Source organism: Oncorhynchus keta, unplaced genomic scaffold (genome assembly GCF_023373465.1).
Source record: "Oncorhynchus keta strain PuntledgeMale-10-30-2019 unplaced genomic scaffold, Oket_V2 Un_scaffold_20222_pilon_pilon, whole genome shotgun sequence".
Lineage (NCBI taxonomy): Eukaryota > Metazoa > Chordata > Actinopteri > Salmoniformes > Salmonidae > Oncorhynchus > Oncorhynchus keta.
In genome coordinates this window covers 172,171-193,285 of record NW_026290855.1, presented here as the reverse complement: position 1 = coordinate 193,285, position 21,115 = coordinate 172,171, and the positions used below count along the sequence as shown (strand labels likewise).

Sequence of the window (21,115 nt, the reverse complement as noted above, 5' to 3'; positions counted from 1 at the left end):
TCTGTTCTTTCCTGTTGGTTCTCAGACTCTCTCCTCTCTGTTCTTTCCTGTTGGTTCTCAGACTCTCTCCTCTCTGTTCTTTCCTGTTGGTTCTCAGACTCTCTCCTCTCTGTTCTTTCCTGTTGGTTCTCAGACTCTCTCCTCTCTGTTCTTTCCTGTTGGTTCTCAGACTCTCTCCTCTCTGTTCTTTTCTCAGACTCTCTGTTGGTTCTCAGACTCTCTCCTCTCTGTTCTTTCCTGTTGGTTCTCAGACTCTCTCCTCTCTGTTCTTTCCTGTTGGTTCTCAGACTCTCTCCTCTCTGTTCTTTCCTGTTGGTTCTCAGACTCTCTCCTCTCTGTTCTTTCCTGTTGGTTCTCAGACTCTCTCCTCTCTGTTCTTTCCTGTTGGTTCTCAGACTCTCTCCTCTCTGTTCTTTCCTGTTGGTTCTCAGACTCTGTTCTTTCCTGTTGGTTCTCAGACTCTCTCCTCTCTGTTCTTTCCTGTTGGTTCTCAGACTCTCTCCTCTCTGTTCTTTCCTGTTGGTTCTCAGACTCTCTCCTCTCTCTTTCCTGTTGGTTCTCAGACTCTCTGTTCTTTCCTGTTGGTTCTCAGACTCTCTCCTCTCTGTTCTTTCCTGTTGGTTCTGACTCTCTCCTCTCTGTTCTTTCCTATTGGTTCTCAGACTCTCTCCTCTCTGTTCTTTCTCTCTGTTCTTTCTGTTCTTTCCTGTTGGTTCTCAGACTCTCTCCTCTCTCTTTCCTGTTGGTTCTCAGACTCTGTTCTTTCCTGTTGGTTCTCAGACTCTCTCCTCTCTGTTCTTTCCTGTTGGTTCTCAGACTCTCTCCTCTGTTCTTTCCTGTTGGTTCTCAGACTTTCTTTCCTATTGGTTCTCAGACTCTCCTCTGTTCTTTCCTATTGGTTCTCAGACTCTCTCCTCTCTGTTCTTTCCTATTGGTTCTCAGACTCTCTCCTCTCTCTGTTTCTCAGACTCTTTCTTTCCTGTTGGTTCTCAGACTCTCTCCTCTCTGTTCTTTCCTATTGGTTCTCAGACTCTCTCCTCTCTGTTCTTTCCTGTTGGTTCTCAGACTCTCTCCTCTCTGTTCTGTTCTTTCCTGTTGGTTCTCAGACTCTCTCCTCTGTTCTCTCTCCTCTCTGTTCTTTCCTATTGGTTCTCAGACTCTCTCCTCTCTCTTCTCTGTTCTTTCCTATTGGTTCTCAGACTCTCTCCTCTCTGTTCTTTCCTATTGGTTCTCAGACTCTCTCCTCTCTGTTCTTTCCTGTTGGTTCTCAGACTCTCTCCTCTCTCTTATCTGTTCTTTCCTGTTGGTTCTCAGACTCTCTCCTCTCTGTTCTTTCCTATTGGTTCTCAGACTCTCTCCTCTCTGTTCTTTCCTGTTGGTTCTCAGACTCTCTCCTCTCTCTTATCTGTTCTTTCCTGTTGGTTCTCAGACTCTCTCCTCTCTCCTCTCTGTTCTTTCCTGTTGGTTCTCAGACTCTCTCCTCTCTGTTCTTTCCTGTTGGTTCTCAGACTCTCTCCTCTCTGTTCTTTCCTGTTGGTTCTCAGACTCTCTCCTCTCTGTTCTTTCCTGTTGGTTCTCAGACTCTCTCCTCTCTCCTCTCTGTTCTTTCCTGTTGGTTCTCAGACTCTCTCCTCTCTGTTCTTTCCTGTTGGTTCTCAGACTCTCTCCTCTCTGTTCTTTCCTGTTGGTTCTCAGACTCTCTCCTCTCTGTTCTTTCCTGTTGGTTCTCAGACTCTCTCCTCTCTGTTCTTTCCTGTTGGTTCTCAGACTCTCTCCTCTCTGTTCTTTCCTGTTGGTTCTCAGACTCTCTCCTCTCTGTTCTTTCCTGTTGGTTCTCAGACTCTCTCCTCTCTGTTCTTTCCTGTTGGTTCTCAGACTCTCTCCTATCTATTCCTTCCAGCCTCATCGTTTGACAGATCTATCTGCTGACTGAGCATGCATGTGAGAATATGTGTGAGCTTTGAGAAAGTGTGTGTGTGTATGTATATATGTGTGTGTGTGTGTGTATGAGTGTGTGTGAGCGTGTGTGTACATATGGTCTATCCTCCTATTCTCAGTCCAATTAGATCAGTAATCCCAGAAGTCTCTCCCTGTCTCAGCTAGATATTGATCAGGTGTCAGAGAGAGAGAGGGCCTCCCATCACCCCACACACATTAGAATTAGAGTGTGTGTGTGTGTTAGAGTGTGTGTGAGCACCCTCCTCCACCCCTCCAGCCACCGCTCCTCACCTGCCCTGACAGCAACCCCCCCCCCCACAAGGTTAATAAACACTTTCTATAGAGATATTACTGCTCATACAGCCCAGTCTTTTATTTCATTTTCTAGATTTAGATATATCCTGTTTTCTCAGTTGGGGTCTCAACTTCCTGTGTTTTAGAAACTCAGTTGGGGTCTCACGGTGACAGTCATGTTGGTTCTCAGACAGTTAGAATAGTAGAATACACACGGTGACAGTTAGAATAGTAGAATACACACGGTGACAGTTAGAATAGTAGAATACCTCACGATGACAGTTAGAATAGTAGAATACACACGGTGACAGTTAGAATAGTAGAATACACACGGTGACAGTTAGAATAGTAGTTCTCAGACTCTCTCCTCTCTCTGTTCTTTCAGTTGGTTCTCAGTACTCTCTCCTCGGTGACAGTTAGAATAGTAGAATACACACAGTTAGTTCTAGAATACACACGGTGACAGTTAGAATAGTAGAATACACACGGTTTAGAATAGTAGAATACACACGGTGACAGTTAGAATAGTAGAATACACACTGTGACAGTTAGAATAGTGACAGTTAGATACACACGGTGACAGTTAGAATAGTAGAATACACACGGTGACAGTTAGAATAGTAGAATACACACGGTGACAGTTAGAATAGTAGAATACACACGGTGACAGTTAGAATAGTAGAATACCTGGTGACAGTTAGAATAGTAGAATACACACGGTGACAGTTAGAATAGTAGAATACACACGGTGACAGTTAGAATAGTAGAATACACACGTTGTGACAGTTAGAATAGTAGAATACACACGGTGACAGTTAGAATAGTAGAATACACACGGTGACAGTTAGAATAGTAGAATACACACGGTGACAGTTAGAATAGTAGAATATACACGGTGACAGTTAGAATAGTAGAATACACACGGTGACAGTTAGAATAGTAGAATACACACGGTGACAGTTAGAATAGTAGAATACACACGGTGACAGTTAGAATAGTAGAATACAGTTAGAATAGTAGAATACACACGGTGACAGTTAGAATAGTAGAATACACACGGTGACAGTTAGAATAGAATACACACGGTGACAGTTAGAATAGTAGAATACTTACACACGGTGACAGTTAGAATAGTAGAATACACACGGTGACAGTTAGAATAGTAGAATACACACGGTGACAGTTAGAATAGTAGAATACACACGGTGACAGTTAGAATAGTAGAATACACACGGTGACAGTTAGAATAGTAGAATACACACAGTGACAGTTAGAATAGTAGAATACACACGGTGACAGTTAGAATAGTAGAATACACACGGTGACAGTTAGAATAGTAGAATACACACGGTGACAGTTAGAATAGTAGAATACACACGGTGACAGTTAGAATAGTAGAATACACACGGTGACAGTTAGAATAGTAGAATATACACGGTGACAGTTAGAATAGTAGAATACACACGGTGACAGTTACAGTTAGAATAGTAGAATACACACGGTGACAGTTAGAATAGTAGAATACACACGGTGACAGTTAGGTGACAGTTAGAATAGTAGAATACACACGGTGACAGTTAGAATAGTAGAATACACACGGTGACAGTTAGAATAGTAGAATACAGGTGACAGTTAGAATAGTAGAATATACACGGTGACAGTTAGAATAGTAGAACGGTGACAGTTAGAATAGTAGAATACACACGGTGACAGTTAGTGACAGTGACAGTTAGAATAGTAGAATACACACGGTGACAGTTAGAATAGTAGAATACAGAATACACGGTGACAGTTAGAATAGTAGAATACACACGGAAATAGTAGAATACACAGTTAATAGAGATACACACGTACAGTTAGAATAGTAGAATACGGTGACAGTTAGAATAGTAGAATACACACGGTGACAGTTAGAATAGTAGAATACACACGGTGACAGTTAGAATAGTAGAATACACACGGTGACAGTTAGAATAGTAGAATACACACGGTGACAGTTAGAATAGTAGAATATACACGGTGACAGTTAGAATAGTAGAATACACACGGTGACAGTTAGAATAGTAGAATACACGGTGACAGTTAGAATAGTAGAATACACACGGTGACAGTTAGAATAGTAGAATACACACGGTGACAGTTAGAATAGTAGAATACACACGGTGACAGTTAGAATAGTAGAATACACACGGTGACAGTTAGAATAGTAGAATACACACGGTGACAGTTAGAATAGTAGAATACACACGGTGACAGTTAGAATAGTAGAATATACACGGTGACAGTTAGAATAGTAGAATATACAGTTGACAGTTAGAATAGTAGAATACACACGGTGACAGTTAGAATAGTAGAATACACACGGTGACAGTTAGAATAGTAGAATACAGTTTAGAATAGTAGAATACACACGGTGACAGTTAGAATAGTAGAATACACACGGTGACAGTTAGAATAGTAGAATACACACGGTGACAGTTAGAATAGTAGAATACACACGGTGACAGTTAGAATAGTAGAATACACACGGTGACAGTTAGAATAGTAGAATACACACGGTGACAGTTAGAATAGTAGAATACACACGGTGACAGTTAGAATAGTAGAATACACACGGTGACAGTTAGAATAGTAGAATACACACGGTGACAGTTAGAATAGTAGAATACACACGGTGACAGTTAGAATAGTAGAATACACACGGTGACAGTTAGAATAGTAGAATATACACGGTGACAGTTAGAATAGTAGAATACACACGGTGACAGTTAGAATAGTAGAATATACACGGTGACAGTTAGAATAGTAGAATACAATACGGTGACAGTTAGAATAGTAGAATACACACGGTGACAGTTAGAATAGTAGAATACACACGGTGACAGTTAGAATAGTAGAATACACACGGTGACAGTTAGAATAGTAGAATACACACGGTGACAGTTAGAATAGTAGAATACACACGGTGACAGTTAGAATAGTAGAATACACACAGTTAGAATAGTAGAATACACACGTGACAGTTAGAATAGTAGAATATACAGTTAGAATAGTAGAATATACACGGTGACAGTTAGAATAGTAGAATACACACGGTGACAGTTAGAATAGTAGAATACACACGGTGACAGTTAGAATAGTAGAATACACACGGTGACAGGTTAGAATAGTAGAATACACACGGTGACAGTAGAATAGGTGACAGTAGAATAGAATACACACGGTGACAGTTAGAATAGTAGAATACACACGGTGACAGTTAGAATAGTAGAATACACACAGTTAGAATAGTAGAATACACGGTGACAGTTAGAATAGTAGAATTAGAATAGTAGAATACACACGGTGACAGTTAGAATAGTAGAATAGTACACGGTGACAGTTAGAATAGTAGAATACATGACAGTTAGAATAGTAGAATACACACGGTGACAGTTAGAATAGTAGAATACAGTTACGAATACACACGGTGACAGTTAGAATAGTAGAGAATACAGTTAGAATAGTAGAATACACGGTGACAGTTAGAATAGTAGAATACACACGGTGACAGTTAGAATAGTAGAATACACACGGTGACAGTTAGAATAGTAGAATATACAGTTAGAATAGTAGAATACACACGGTGACAGTTAGAATAGTAGAATATACACGGTGACAGTTAGAATAGTAGAATACACACGGTGACAGTTAGAATAGTAGAATACACACGGTGACAGTTAGAATAGTAGAATACACACGGTGACAGTTAGAATAGTAGAATATACACGGTGACAGTTAGAATAGTAGAATATACACGGTGACAGTTAGAATAGTAGAATATACACGGTGACAGTTAGAATAGTAGAATATGACAGTTAGTGACAGTTAGAATAGTAGAATACACACGGTGACAGTTAGAATAGTAGAATACACACGGTGACAGTTAGAATAGTAGAATACACACGGTGACAGTTAGAATAGTAGAATATACACGGTGACAGTTAGAATAGTAGAATACACACGGTGACAGTTAGAATAGTAGAATACACACGGTGACAGTTAGAATAGTAGAATACACACGGTGACAGTTAGAATAGTAGAATATACACGGTGACAGTTAGAATAGTAGAATACACACGGTGACAGTTAGAATAGTAGAATACACACGGTGACAGTTAGAATAGTAGAATATACACGGTGACAGTTAGAATAGTAGAATACACACGGTGACAGTTAGAATAGTAGAATACACACGGTGACAGTTAGAATAGAGAATAGGTGACAGTTAGAATAGTAGAATATACACGGTGACAGTTAGAATAGTAGAATACACACGGTGACAGTTAGAATAGTAGAATACACACGGTGACAGTTAGAATAGTAGAATATACACGGTGACAGTTAGAATAGTAGAATACACACGGTGACAGTTAGAATAGTAGAATACACACGGTGACAGTTAGAATAGTAGAATATACACGGTGACAGTTAGAATAGTAGAATATACACGGTGACAGTTAGAATAGTAGAATACACACGGTGACAGTTAGAATAGTAGAATACACACGGTGACAGTTAGAATAGTAGAATATACACGGTGACAGTTAGAATAGTAGAATATACACGGTGACATTTAGAATGAGAATATACAGTGACAGTTAGAATAGTAGAATACACACGGTGACAGTTAGAATAGTAGAATATACACGGTGACAGTTAGAATAGTAGACATGACAGTTAGAATAGTAGAATACACACGGTGACAGTTAGAATAGTAGAATATACACGGTGACAGTTAGAATAGTAGAATACACATGGTGACAGTTAGAATAGTAGAATACACACGGTGACAGTTTAGAATAGTAGAATACACAGTTAGAATAGTAGAATATACACGGTGACAGTTATTCTGACAGTTGAATAGTAGAATACACACGGTGACAGTTTGAAACTTGGTTGTGCATCAGCAGTTATTCTCTTGTTATATCAGTCACTGATAGTCACTCAATTAGCCAAGTCAGCTAAAACATTTTATATGGTAAGTTAGTCTTGTGGCCAGCTATCTAAACCTTATATCATGGTGGAATTACTGACCGGGGGAAATTAGCTTTAAAACAGAAAATGTTTCTCACTGCCCCAGGCCAAAATTTGTCGAATTGCATGAAATTAGTTGTAAAACTGCAAAATCTTTTCTCCGAGCCACAGCAAAATGTGCAGTATTGCAGCAAACTTGCTTTAAAACTTAATTTACTCTATGCCCAATGGCAAAATGTGTAGAATTGCAGGAATTTAACTCTGAAGTTTTCACTGTCAAGACGAGGGTGTTTATAATGTTTAGCTCACAAAGTACAACATTTCGCTCAGATTTTATGTGGCTCCCACCTTCATCAAAGTTGCCGATCCCCTTGTCTAGTTCATAACAGCCGCCCTGAGGGTGTCTGTCTGTCACCACTGGGTGGCACTACCTTCTCACCTAAGCTTCCAGTATGTGATATACACTGAGTATACCAAACATTACGAACACCTTCCTAAAATTGAGTTACCCCAATCTATGTCTCAATTGTCTCAATGCTTAAAAATCCTTCTTTAACCTGTCTCCTCCTATTCATCTACACGGACAGAAGTGGATTTAACAAGTGACATCAATAAGGGATCATAGCTTTCACCTGGATTCACCTGGTCAGTCTGTCATGGAAAGAGCAGGTGTTCTTAATGTTTTGTATAGTCAGTGTAGAGAGGCTCTAGAATACCCTGCAATCAGGATTCTAAAGGATCAATTAGTGTTCTACAGGTTAACTCAGTGATCTGATGGTTCCACTACTGTTCTAGTGTTTCATTTAGTGTTCTACAAGTTAACTCAGTGATCTGATGGTTCCACTACTGTTCTAGTGTTTCCTTTAGTGGTTCCAGGTTGACTCAGTGTTGTAGTGTACCTTCTGTGCTGCCAGGTGCAGGGCAGTACGTTGGCTATGGTCAGTCTTGTTAACAGAGGCTCCCGCCTTCAGCAGTGTCTCAGCACAGTCCAGACGGTCAGCCAGGACACAGTACATCAGTGGGGTACGCCCAAACTGGTCCTCACGGTCACGCAGGGAGGGATCCACTACACACAGTGGGTCAGGTGTTAAAGGTCAGGGGTCAGGGGAAAGTGTGTGTACATTGGGGCAAAAAAGTATTTAGTCAGCCACCAATTGTGCAAGTTCTCCCACTTAAAAAGATGAGAGAGGCCTGTAATTTTCATCATAGGTACACTTCAACTATGACAGACAAAATGAGAAAAAAATCCAGAAAATCACATTGTAGGATTTTTTATGAATTTATTTACAAATTATGGTGGAAATTAAGAATTTGGTCAATAACAAAAGTTTATCTCAATACTTTGTTATATACCCTTTGTTGGCAATGACAGAGGCCAAAGGTTTTCTGTAAGTTTTCACAAGGTTTTAACACACTGTTGCTGGTATTTTGGCCCATTCCTCCATGCAGTGATGCTTTGGGGCTGTTACAGGGCAACATGGACTTTCAACTCCCTCCAAAGATTTTCTATGGGGTTGAGATCTGGAGACTGGCTAGGCCACTCCAGGACCTTGAAATGCTTCTTACAAAGCCACTCCTTCGTTGCCCGGGTGGTGTGTTTGGTATCATTGTCATGCTGAAAGACCCAGCCACGTTTCATTTATTTTTTTTATTTTTTTATTTCACCTTTATTTAACCAGGTAGGCAAGTTGAGAACAAGTTCTCATTTACAATTGCGACCTGGCCAAGATAAAGCAAAGCTGTTCGACAGATACAACGACACAGAGTTACACATGGAGTAAAACAAACATACAGTCAATAATACAGTATAAACAAGTATATATTCAATGTGAGCAAATGAGGTGAGAAGGGAGGTAAAGGCAAAAAAGGCCATGGTGGCAAAGTAAATACAATATAGCAAGTAGAACACTGGAATGGTAGTTTTGCAATGGAAGAATGTGCAAAGTAGAAATAAAAATAATGGGGTGCAAAGGAGCAAAATAAATTAATTAATTAAATACAGTTGGGAAAGAGGTAGTTGTTTGGGCTAAATTATAGGTGGGCTATGTACAGGTGCAGTAATCTGTGAGCTGCTCTGACAGTTGGTGCTTAAAGCTAGTGAGGGAGATAAGTGTTTCCAGTTTCAGAGATTTTTGTAGTTCGTTCCAGTCATTGGCAGCAGAGAACTGGAGGTGGGAGATGCTATGGTGACCAGCGAGCTGCGATAAGGGGGGACTTTACCTAGCAGGGTCTTGTAGATGACATGGAGCCAGTGGGTTTGGCGACAAGTATGAAGCGAGGGCCAGCCAACGAGAGCGTACAGGTCGCAATGGTGGGTAGTATATGGGGCTTTGGTGACAAAACGGATTGCACTGTGATAGACTGCATCCAATTTGTTGAGTATGGTATTGGAGGCTATTTTGTAAATGACTTCGCCAAAGTCGAGGATTGGTAGGATGGTCAGTTTTACAAGGGTATGTTTGGCAGTATGAGTGAAGGATGCTGTGTTGCGAAATAGGAAGCCAATTCTAGATTTAACTTTAGATTTGAGATGTTTGATATGGGTCTGGAAGGAGAGTTTACAGTCTAACCAGACACCTAAGTATTTGTAGTTGTCCACGTATTCTAAGTCAGAGCCGTCCAGAGTAGTGATGTTGGACAGGCGGGTAGGTGCAGGTAGCGATCAGTTGAAGAGCATGCATTTAGTTTTACTTGTATTTAAGAGCAATTGGAGGCCACGGAAGGGGAGTTGTATGGCATTGAAGCTTGCCTGGAGGGTTGTTAACACAGTGTCCAAAGAAGGGCCAGAAGTATACAGAATGGTGTCGTCTGCGTAGAGGTGGATCAGAGACTCACCAGCAGCAAGAGCGACCTCATTGATGTATACAGAGAAGAGAGTCGGTCCAAGAATTGAACCCTGTGGCACCCCCATAGAGACTGCCAGAGGTCCGGACAGCAGACCCTCCGATTTGACACACTGAACTCTATCAGAGAAGTAGTTGGTGAACCAGGCGAGGCAATCATTTGAGAAACCAAGGCTGTCGAGTCTGCCAATGAGGATGTGGTGATTGACAGAGTCGAAAGCCTTGGCCAGATCAATGAATATGGCTGCACAGTAATGTTTCTTATCGATGGCGGTTAAGATACCTTGAGCGTGGCTGAGGTGCACCCATGACCAGCTCTGAAACCAGATTGCATAGCAGAGAAGGTATGGTGAGATTCAAAATGGTCGGTAATCTGTTTGTTGACTTGGCTTTCGAAGACCTTAGAAAGGCATGGTAGGATAGATATAGGTCTGTAGCAGTTTGGGTCAAGAGTGTCCCCCCCTTTGAAGAGGGGGATGACCGCAGCTGCTTTCCAATCTTTGGGAATCTTAGTCGACACGAAAGAGAGGTTGAACAGACTAGTAATAGGGGTGGCAACAATTTCGGCAGATAATTTTAGAAAGAAAGGGTCCAGATTGTCTTCAATGCCCTTGCTGATGGAAGGTTTTCACTCAAAATCTCACGATACATGGCCCCATTCATTCTTTCCTTTACACGGATCAGTCGTCCTCGTCCCTTTGCAGAAAAACAGCCCCAAAGCATGATGTTTCCACCCCCATGCTTCACAGTAGGTATGGTGTTCTTTGGATGCAACTCAGCATTCTTTGTCCTCCAAACACAACGAGTTGAGTTTTTACCAAAAAGTTATATTTTGGTATCATCTGACCATATGACATTCTCCCAATCTTCTTCTGGATCATCCAAATGCTCTCTAGCAAACTTCAGACGGGCCTGAACATGTACTGGCTTAAGCAGGGGGACACGTCTGGCACTGCAGGATTTGAGTCCCTGGCGGCGTAGTATGTTACTGATGGTAGGCTTTGTTACTTTGGTCCCAGCTCTCTGCAGGTCATTCACTAGGTCCCCCCGTGTGGTTCTGGGATTTTTGCTCACTGTTCTTGTGATCATATGACCCCACGGGGTGAGATCTTGCGTGGAGCCCCAGATCGAGGGAGATTATCAGTGGTCTTGTATGTCTTCCATTTCCTAATAATTGCTCCCACAGTTGATTTCTTCAAACCAAGCTGCTTACCTATTGCAGATTCAGTCTTCCCAGCTTGGTGCAGGTCTACAATTTTTGTTTCTGGTGTCCTTTGACAGCTCTTTGGTCTTGGCCATAGTGGAGTTTGGAGTGTGACTGTTTGAGGTTGTGGACAGGTGTCTTTTATACTGATAACAAGTTCAAACAGGTGCCATTAATACAGGTAACGAGTGGAGGACAGAGGAGCCTCTTAAAGAAGAAGTTACAGGTCTGTGAGAGCCAGAAATCTTGCTTGTTTGTAGGTGACCAAATACTTATTTTCCACCATAATTTACAAATAAATTAATTAAAAATCCTACAATGTGATTTTCTGGATTTTTTCTCTCTCATTTTGTCTTGTCATAGTTGAAGTGTACCTATGATGAAAATTACAGGCCTCTCTCATATTTTTAAGTGGGAGAACTTGCACAATTGGTGGCTGACTAAATATTTTTTTGCCCCACTGTATGTGTGTATAATACCTGTGATGATTCTGAGGAGGACGCTCCGGTCTCCGTTGACGGCGGCTGCGTGGACCTGGGAGCCCAGAGGGGCGGGGTTTGGTGGTGAAGGGTCAGATGCCTACAACACATATAGTCCAGTCAGAGCCAGACACACACCTGGCCATACAGGTAAACACACTTTCTGTGCATGTGTTAATACAGGCTGATAGTAGGGTGTCTGTGTGTGTGTGTCTGTGTGTGTGGGTGTGTGAGCCCCTGCAGTGGGAGTTAAATCTCTTCCTGCCCTCACTTAACCAGACAGGAAGCAGCTGGGGGGGATCCCCGACAGGGAGTGGGGGGGTTCTCTGCTCATGTCTTTTCATAACTCATCAATATTGCAGAACGCCTGTGTGTGTGTGTGTGTGTGTGTGTGTGTGTGTTGGTTAGCCCAGGGGGCCCAAAGTACAACATCTATTACTGCCCCTAACCAACTCAATTCATTAACCATGAGAAGGCCCATTCAAGGCAGGGATCATTAATGCTGGCTTGAAATGTAACAGTGCAGCTATGCAGTCAAAGATCTGTTACATTACAAACTGAACATTGAGGAAGTTGTCCGTGCACCTTTTTGCTCCATCCTGCCAACCCTGGTCCTGGGAAGCTAGTGAGAGGAAGAGGCTGGGGGGGTACTATGCCCCCTTCACCTCGTCATTGCACCCTCCTCGTAAAATGCAGACACTCCGTGCTGCACGGCAATTACCCATCATGTACAGTGCTTTCTCACGCTTTGCCAAGTAGCCTTGCTCCGACACAGGGGGTAATAGAGGTTACTTACTGTGGAGGGTGTGTGTGAGATATGATGTGTATCTGCAGGTACTGTGTGTGTGTGCGTGTGTGTGTGTGTGTGTGTGTGTGAGCCATATCGTGGGAAGTGATTTTCCGTGACAGAAAGTTTTTATGGGGGCTTCACTGGGATCCACCACAAACTCCCGTCATTTCCTAATTTCCAAGGATCAAACACACACACACACACACACACACACAACACACACACACACACACACACACACACACACACACACAGATACACAATGAATGCAATATGTACACACACACACACACACACACACACACACACACACACACACACACACACACACACACACACAAAGTAGACTGGCACAATGCATACGAACACAACACAGATACTTAATGAATGCTAATATGTAACACATGCTGTGGTCGTACAGATGCCATCTGGCAGCACCTTCAAACAAAACATTCTATTAACAAGAAAAATATCCTTCTGTGACTGCTGCTAACTACCCCCCTCCACCCCCCTGCACGCACACACACACACACACACACACACACACACACACACACACACACACACACACACACACACACACACACACACACATACACTTCTGAAAAAGTTGGTTTCCAACAAAGCATGACAGGAAAAACATGGTGTTCTGTACAGAATTGAGGAAGTTATTAATTCAGCCATTCATCAGTGGTACTGAAGAGTCAACCTGTAGATTAGCATGCAGACAACACACGGTGGAATGCATCGACCAGGTTCACTCACACCATCATTATTTAGGCCCAGTCTTTATTCACTGTTATATTGGAGGATTTCAATGCAACAGAAACCCCCGCACAACCTTTCAGAGACACTGCGGGAGTATTAGACAGAGTACACACACACACACTCCTCCAAAAACACACATACAGAAAACACACACATCTTCAGGAGAGACAGGGAACACACACCAGGTCTCTGCTGGGACAGAGTGAATAGCAACCGCTGAGACATACAGACAGAGGCACGGAATCAAAGTATATGTGTGTGTGTGTGTGTGTGTGTGTGTGTGTGTGTGTGTGTGTGTGTGTGTGTAGGCGTCTGGTTTGATGGAGGACACAGCTGAGGCATGCTGGGTAAGCAATGGGGGGCGGAGCCTGAAGCTTTTCTTGATGTTTTTCGTTTTTGGCGACACACACACACACACTTTAGATTCTGAGGATCAAACTGTAATAAAACCACCCTACACACACTCCTGAAATTGAAATGTAGGTTTTAACCTGAATGCAATATTCATTCAATTCAGTTTCAAATCATGAAGTTCAATTTATTAATTCAATGATTCAATTTGAGCATTATAAATTCAAAAATATTTAATTCAATGTCATTATACAAATGCGAAAATATTGAATTCAAATACAGTTTAAATCGCTCCATATTAAAAACCAACCCACCCACCTGTGTGTGTGTGTGTGTGTGTGTGTGTGTGTGTGTGTGTGTGTGTGTGTGTGTGTGTGTGTGTGTGTGTGTGTGTGTGTGTGTGTGTGTGTGTGTGTGTGATAGCAGGGCAGACCTGAGGGACTTCAATGTAGTTTTGATAGACAGGTAAAGAGGCGGGAGGAGCGATAATATCAGCCAATAGGGACTCCCTGTCTCCTCGCACAGTCTCTGGGGCACTTCCTGGTTCCCCAAAGACCAATAAGCTGCTCTCACTCGGCTGGGGGTCGGGCCTTGGGGCGCAACACAGCCAATCACCAGGGAGAGAGAGCTGAGTGACACATAGTACCCATGGTGCACCCTGACAAATGAGCCCCCAGGGCCGGGAGCCAATCACAAGGGAGGGTAATGCAATTAGGTGGGACTACAGCTGTCAATCAGACCACTACTGGGGTCAGAGAGTTGCGCCTGTGGCTAACACACCACAGCACGGGGTTACACAGATGCGCACGCTCGCGGGTGCGTGCACGCACACACACAGATTCGAGAGCCTTCTCAAGGGGATTCTCAACATTAAACATCCTGAGGCAGAGAAACTGCATAAAAAAGTGTGTGTGTGTGTGTGTGAGGGGGTCGTTTCACTCTATCTCTCCTGAGGGGTGAGGAGGTGGAGAAGTGGGAGGGAGAGAGGTGAGTGGTATGTGTGAGACCGTCTAGGGACATTGATATTGACTGTGTTGTCTCTAAGGGCTTACACCTGAGAGTGAATGTACATGTATGTGTGTGTGTTCTGAGTGCTGGTATCCATTGGGGGGTCAGTGTTTGTGCTTCTAGCCTGAGAGCTCAGAGAGGGAGGGGGTGGGGGTGTAGAGGTTTGGAGGGGTAGGTGTAGAGGTTTGGGGGGGGGGGGGGTAGGGGGGTGTTACACTGGCTCACATCACACTATTCAAAAACACACTGCTCTCCTCTGAGGAACTCATCAAACACCACCACCATCATCACCTCCAACATCATCATCATCACACAGACTTAGTTTGCAGAAATAGGTGTGATTGGTGCAGTTTCAGGCCATGTGGAGTCGAGCGATGCGGGCGCTGGAGATGAGGGTGTGAGTAGGTGTGTCTGGGCAGGTGTGATGTCCTTGATGTTTGTGTGCATCTGTATGCTGTCATTTGTATGTGGATGTGTTTTATTGTTAAAAAATATATATATAATCGTACAAAAAATAAATAGGTGTGATTTTGACTGGCATGTTATGGAGCCTCTGGTGATATCTGATCTGTTGTTTGTGTTTATCTCTGAGGCTTATCTCTGCCTCATTAGCTAGTGATATTATACCAGAACATTCCACTGAGTCAATACCATTCTGCACCACAAGACACTAACCTCACACTCTGTGTGTGTTTATGTGTGATTATGTGTTTGGGGTGTGTGTCTGTGTGACTAATCTACATGTCTGTGAGCAGGTCGATGTCTCACTGACTGGCAGTCTGTCAGCTGTATTGAAGATTAATCAGAGCCATCGACAGCAATAACACCCCGGCTGTGTCTCATATCACACCCTGGTTATTCCACATGTAGTGCACTACTTTTAACAAGAGCAAGACGTGGAGCCTGAACTAGCAGACTGTGTGTGAAAAATTGTACTTTTTTATTACATTGTTATTGATTACTGCATTGTTGGGGTTCACCTCCTTGCGAGAAAGACATTTTGACTGTACTTGTGTATGTGACATTAAAACTCTAAACTTGGTGTAATTTGATCAGGCCAGTAATAATAGTGAGGTCTAAGCCCTGCCACTGGGTCTGTGGGTGGTACCACTCAGGGAGTAACACAGGGGGAGGGTTGCTGTGACAATCACCCATTATATCACTAATGAGACAGCCCCTGGAGAGAGAGAGAAGCGAGAGAAAGAAAGAGAGAGAAGAGAGAGAGAGAGAGAGAGAGAGAGAGAGAGAGAGAGCTCGATCTCCCTTTCCCCTCTGGCCCCTCTACTCTCCTCCTCCCCCCTCAGAGTCTAATTGGCTAAAACTGTGATCTAATTAAATGTCCAATTAGAGTGCAGAGAGCCGTGCCCGCCGGCGAATCAGAGCACAGGGACATAATCAGCTGGAAAAACAAACAAAAAATCAATGAGAGAAAAAATAGATTGAGAAAGATGGAGAGATGGAATGAAGAGAACAGCATGTGACAGGGATGACTCTGAGCATACAGAGAGTTGGTATAGACTAAGGTTGAATATTATCCCAGTATTTTACAAATGTTCCATCCCGAGAATAAATCACCTTTCCCCCGGTAACCCGGTATTTCCCGCCAAAACCAGAAGTGTCATTCTAAAGCATAGAAAACCATCGGACAGAATGATGTGCTATTCTAAAGGTCAAATTATATACAGCCATGTCTGACAACAATCAGATTAGTTTCCAACACCTCCAGGACCAACTCATCAAAAAGCCCCCACCCCATGGCCCAACAATTAAAATGAGTCCGATGTGCTCCTTATAGCACACAGGGTAAAAAGGAGCAGGGCCTGGGGGCAGGACATCTTAAATATACCGTATCTGGATTATCTTGGATCCACATGAATATTCAAGCTAGATGCTACCTGAACAAGATAAGCCTTACATTAAAGAGATATTATGAGTCCTACACTAAAGACCTTTTATGAGCCCAAGCCCAAAAAAGCCCAAATGATCATGCCGTTATCCAATACATATGATAGGCTATACCGCACATTACACTCATACATTTTTTTTTTAAAGCCCATAGATGTATGCTCTCTTGGGGAAATAAAGGAAACAAGCTCCAGTAATATTTTTGAGTGTGGACTGTATTTATGTACTGTATTGTATAATGGACTGAAATTACACACCTCTTTCAAACCATGAAGAACACGCAATGCTAGTGCAGGACATGCAGCCTACAAATGTATAGGCTAGAGAATGTATTTACATTTTGAGTAATAATAGGGCCTATTTTAGATATTTATAATTAGTAGGCTGATGCATTAACTTTTCATAATATTTCCCCACATTTTGTGTGTATTAGGCTACCTCCTCCTTTCTCGATTGTTGCTTCATTCCTTCCTCGCTCTCAACAGTTAAATGAAATAGGTTTTGTTGTCCTTATCTTCATTATTGTAATGACATGTTTGAATAATATAGTAGACTACCAGAGGAGGCAGGCGGCTTTCACTTCACTAGGATTGAATGGTAATGGGTCTGAATAAATAACTGCTTTAGCCTATCACCATCGTGCATTCTCTTCCTTCTATTTAACATTCAGCAAACAAAAGCAAGCTTGCATCCCTCTTCGAATATTCTTTTAGTATAAGTAATGCTGGAGAAAATGGCCAACAAGCTATTCTAGCTTTTCCTGGGACTCCACAAAAGTTAAGAAGGGGAGAGGCCAGAGGAGAGCAGCTGTGTAATTGCCTAAGAGAATGGTGAACTGTCCAACAATCTTGAGGACGATCTATTTTGGTTGCAATTTGAATGGAATTGATTGAAAGAGATAAATACTTTAACAAAGAGTGCTCGCTTCCGCACTGATTTAAAGCAAAGATATTTGAGTGATAGGCTGTTTTAAAACTCTGCAGCTACAAAAAAAATATGTTTATCTATACAATAAGGTGACCCCGAAAGCCAGATGGAGATGTGTAAATTAGCAATACATTCATATTAATCTATCATTCAGATGTATTAGGCCTAATATTACTGTACCATAGGCTATGTTGAAGCGAATTTCCCTCTCTCAAGAAAAAAAGTTACAGCTGATGAGATGATACATGCATTCATTGTGAACTGTGCTCCACACAGGGCAGCCCCCACCCTGAGCGTTTTTTATTTTTTTTTATTTCACCTTTATTTAACCAGGTAGGCTAGTTGAGAACAAGTTCTCATTTGCAACTGCGACCTGGCCAAGATAAAGCATGGCAGTGTGAACAGACAACACAGAGTTACACATGGAGTAAACAATTAGCAAGTCAATAACACAGTAGAAAAAAATGGGCAGTCTATATACAATGTGTGCAAAAGGCATGAGGAGGTAGGCGAATAATACAATTTTGCAGATTAACACTGGAGTGATAAATGATCAGATGGGCATGTACAGGTAGAGATATTGGTGTGCAAAAGAGCAGAAAAGTAAATAAATAAAAACAGTATAAAAACAGTATGGGAATGAGGTAGGTGAAAAAGGGTGAGCTATTTACCTATAGACTATGTACAGCTGCAGCGATCGGTTAGCTGCTCGGATAGCTGATGTTTGAAGTTGGTGAGGGAGATAAAAGTCTCCAACTTCAGCGATTTTTGCAATTCGTTCCAGTCACAGGCAGCAGAGTACTGGAACGAAAGGCGGCCAAATGAGGTGTTGGCTTTAGGGATGATCAGTGAGATACATCTGCTGGAGCGCGTGCTACGGATGGGTGTTGCCATCGTGACCAGTGAACTGAGATAAGGCGGAGCTTTACCTAGCATGGACTTGTAGATGACCTGGAGCCAGTGGGTCTGGCGACGAATATGTAGTGAGGGCCAGCCGACTAGAGCATACAAGTCGCAGTGGTGGGTGGTATAAGGTGCTTTAGTGACAAAACGGATGGCACTGTGATAGACTGCATCCAGTTTGCTGAGTAGAGTGTTGGAAGCCATTTTGTAGATGACATCGCCGAAGTCGAGGATCGGTAGGATAGTCAGTTTTACTAGGGTAAGCTTGGCAGCGTGAGTGAAGGAGGCTTTGTTGCGGAATAGAAAGCCGACTCTGGATTTGATTTTTGATTGGAGATGTTTGATGTGAGTCTGGAAGGAGAGTTTGCAGTCTAGCCAGACACCTAGGTACTTATAGATGTCCACATATTCAAGGTTGGAACCATCCAGGGTGGTGATGCTAGTCGGGCATGCGGGTGCAGGCAGCGATCGGTTGAAAAGCATGCATTTGGTTTTACTCGCGTTTAAGAGCAGTTGGAGGCCACGGAAGGAGTGCTGTATGGCATTGAAGCTCGTTTGGAGGTTTGATAGCACAGTGTCCAATGACGGGCCGAAAGTATATAGAATGGTGTCGTCTGCGTAGAGGTGGATCAGGGAATCGCCCGCAGCAAGAGCAACATCATTGATATATACAGAGAAAAGAGTCGGTTAAGTTAATTATTGATCATGCAGATAGGAGAGCACAGAAGGCCGTAGATAAGACACATTTAGATACTGCATATAATTTAACAGTTCCATTTCACATAATGCTGTTCATAGAAATAATGTATTAGAATTTACCGGTTTGTCACAGTTTTTTATCCCGGGAAATGGGATAGTTCAGCTATTACAGTAAGCACACACACACACAACCACACCTGTCTCCATCTATGAGCTGCTGACACAATGGGAAGTGGGAACCCCCTATGGACAGCTTTACCACATCAAATATTAATGCTGGGATTCAATTCAACATTTAATCTACTTAACAATTATGAAATACACACACACCGCACACAGTCAGTGTCACACACACACCGCACACAGTCAGTGTCACACACACACACACACACATACACACACACACACACACACACACACACACACACACACACACACACACACACACAATGGCAATGACAAACATGGTTATACATGACCCCTTAGACAGTAGTGAGAAGGATAACACTATGGTCACATTAGAATGAATCATTGAGAGGAGGATGTATGCGCTGGTGTGTGTGTTTTGGACTCTTACCATGGCAGTGCTAGGGGGAGGCCTCAGCAGATGTTCCCCAGCTAAGTGCATCCTTGGTGGGCTTGGCTGCACATCCAGGTCCCCTGCCTACCCTGATCCTGGATCCTACAGAGAGAGAGAGAGAGGATCTCTCACACTGAGACCTGCCCACCTGCTCACAGCAACGCTGCCAACATACACAGACACCCTGCCAACTATGCCAACTACTGTGCTCTATGATAGACTTGGTCAGAGCAGGAAGAGCAGAGGGAGAAATGGACAGACAGAGACAAGGTGGACAGAGACAAGGTGATAGATAGATAGATAGATAGATAGATAGATAGATAGATAGATAGATAGATAGATAGATCACAACTGCTCACAACTGCTCAGACACAGAGTCCCTGTATTTCTATCCCACGAGTATCTTGTCTGTCCACTTCCCATCCAAACAACAGAGGCAGCGCATACTAAGCTACTCTGAGAATTACATTTTTGTCTCAAGCAGTGTCTGCTACCTGTATGTTGTTACACCCCTTACAAAAAAAATATTTCCGTTTACAAATTGCAGTTAAAAGAGCAGTAACTACAGCCGACTGTGGTATTTTGGACGCTGCACTCTGACTGTTAGTTTTAGGACAGAACATCGGGAGTCTGTCTACTGGATACACAGTCTACCGTTGTTCTGTCCCAAAACTATCTGACTGTAATATTTTTTCTACTACTGTAGTTACTTGTGAAGTGTTAAGTAACAACTGTGTAATAAGTAACACAACATACTGTATTATTTCAGTAATCTAGCAGTTGTTAGAATATTTTTTTCTTAATATTGTAGCCTCGGTAAAGATTTGGTAAAAATACACAAAACAACTGAAACAGCTGGAGAGTCAATAACAGACTACAATACAGTTGATATCCTGCCTGAATCTGTGTAGCTGCCATGGCTTTATGCAGGCGAAAATATTAGATTTAGATTAGATGATTAGTCACATGCACAGGGCAAAATCAGCATGTCACTAGCAGGTCAATAAGAAATCGGTGCATTGAGTTTGATGGTTAGCTATCGGTACATTGAGTTTGATGGTTAGCTAGCAGGCTAGCCTGCATAACTAAAGTTAACGATGATGCAACTTACCTTACTCTGTTAGAAATCACGGAAAATTTGAGAAAAATATGCATTTAGCAACTGACAACATTAGGACAATGAATGTATATTTTTTAATAGTTATTTGTTCATCTGATCAGTATCTTCCTGACTCTCTCACTCTAGAAGTTTTGTCCCCGAAAGTGTTCCGTCAGACCACAAACATCTGGGTCGCAAAATATTTAGAAAAATACAACTCCCATTTCCAATTCTTCTAACCTCCCAAGAAATATGCCATACTTGTAGTTTTAACCCTAATTAGGAATCATTGCTAAATAACATTATAAAAC

At 42.4% G+C, this 21,115-nt stretch overlaps 1 protein-coding gene across 2 annotated transcripts in view; it reads right to left on the bottom strand.

Moving 5' to 3' along the window:
* LOC118376519 (inversin-like) overlaps positions 1-21,013 on the bottom strand; it is a 60,451-nt gene extending 39,438 nt beyond the window's left edge. For both annotated transcript variants that reach the window (XM_052514936.1, XM_052514937.1), the window contains exons 1-4: positions 20,817-21,013; positions 19,703-19,807; positions 11,775-11,874; positions 8,148-8,314 (exon numbers count right to left, since the gene is read on the bottom strand). In XM_052514936.1, coding sequence (XP_052370896.1) covers positions 8,148-8,314; positions 11,775-11,874; positions 19,703-19,753 — 318 coding nt within the window. In that variant the 5' untranslated portion in view covers positions 19,754-19,807; positions 20,817-21,013. The remainder of the gene's footprint in view (positions 1-8,147; positions 8,315-11,774; positions 11,875-19,702; positions 19,808-20,816) is intronic.
* Positions 21,014-21,115: the final 102 nt, after the last annotated feature.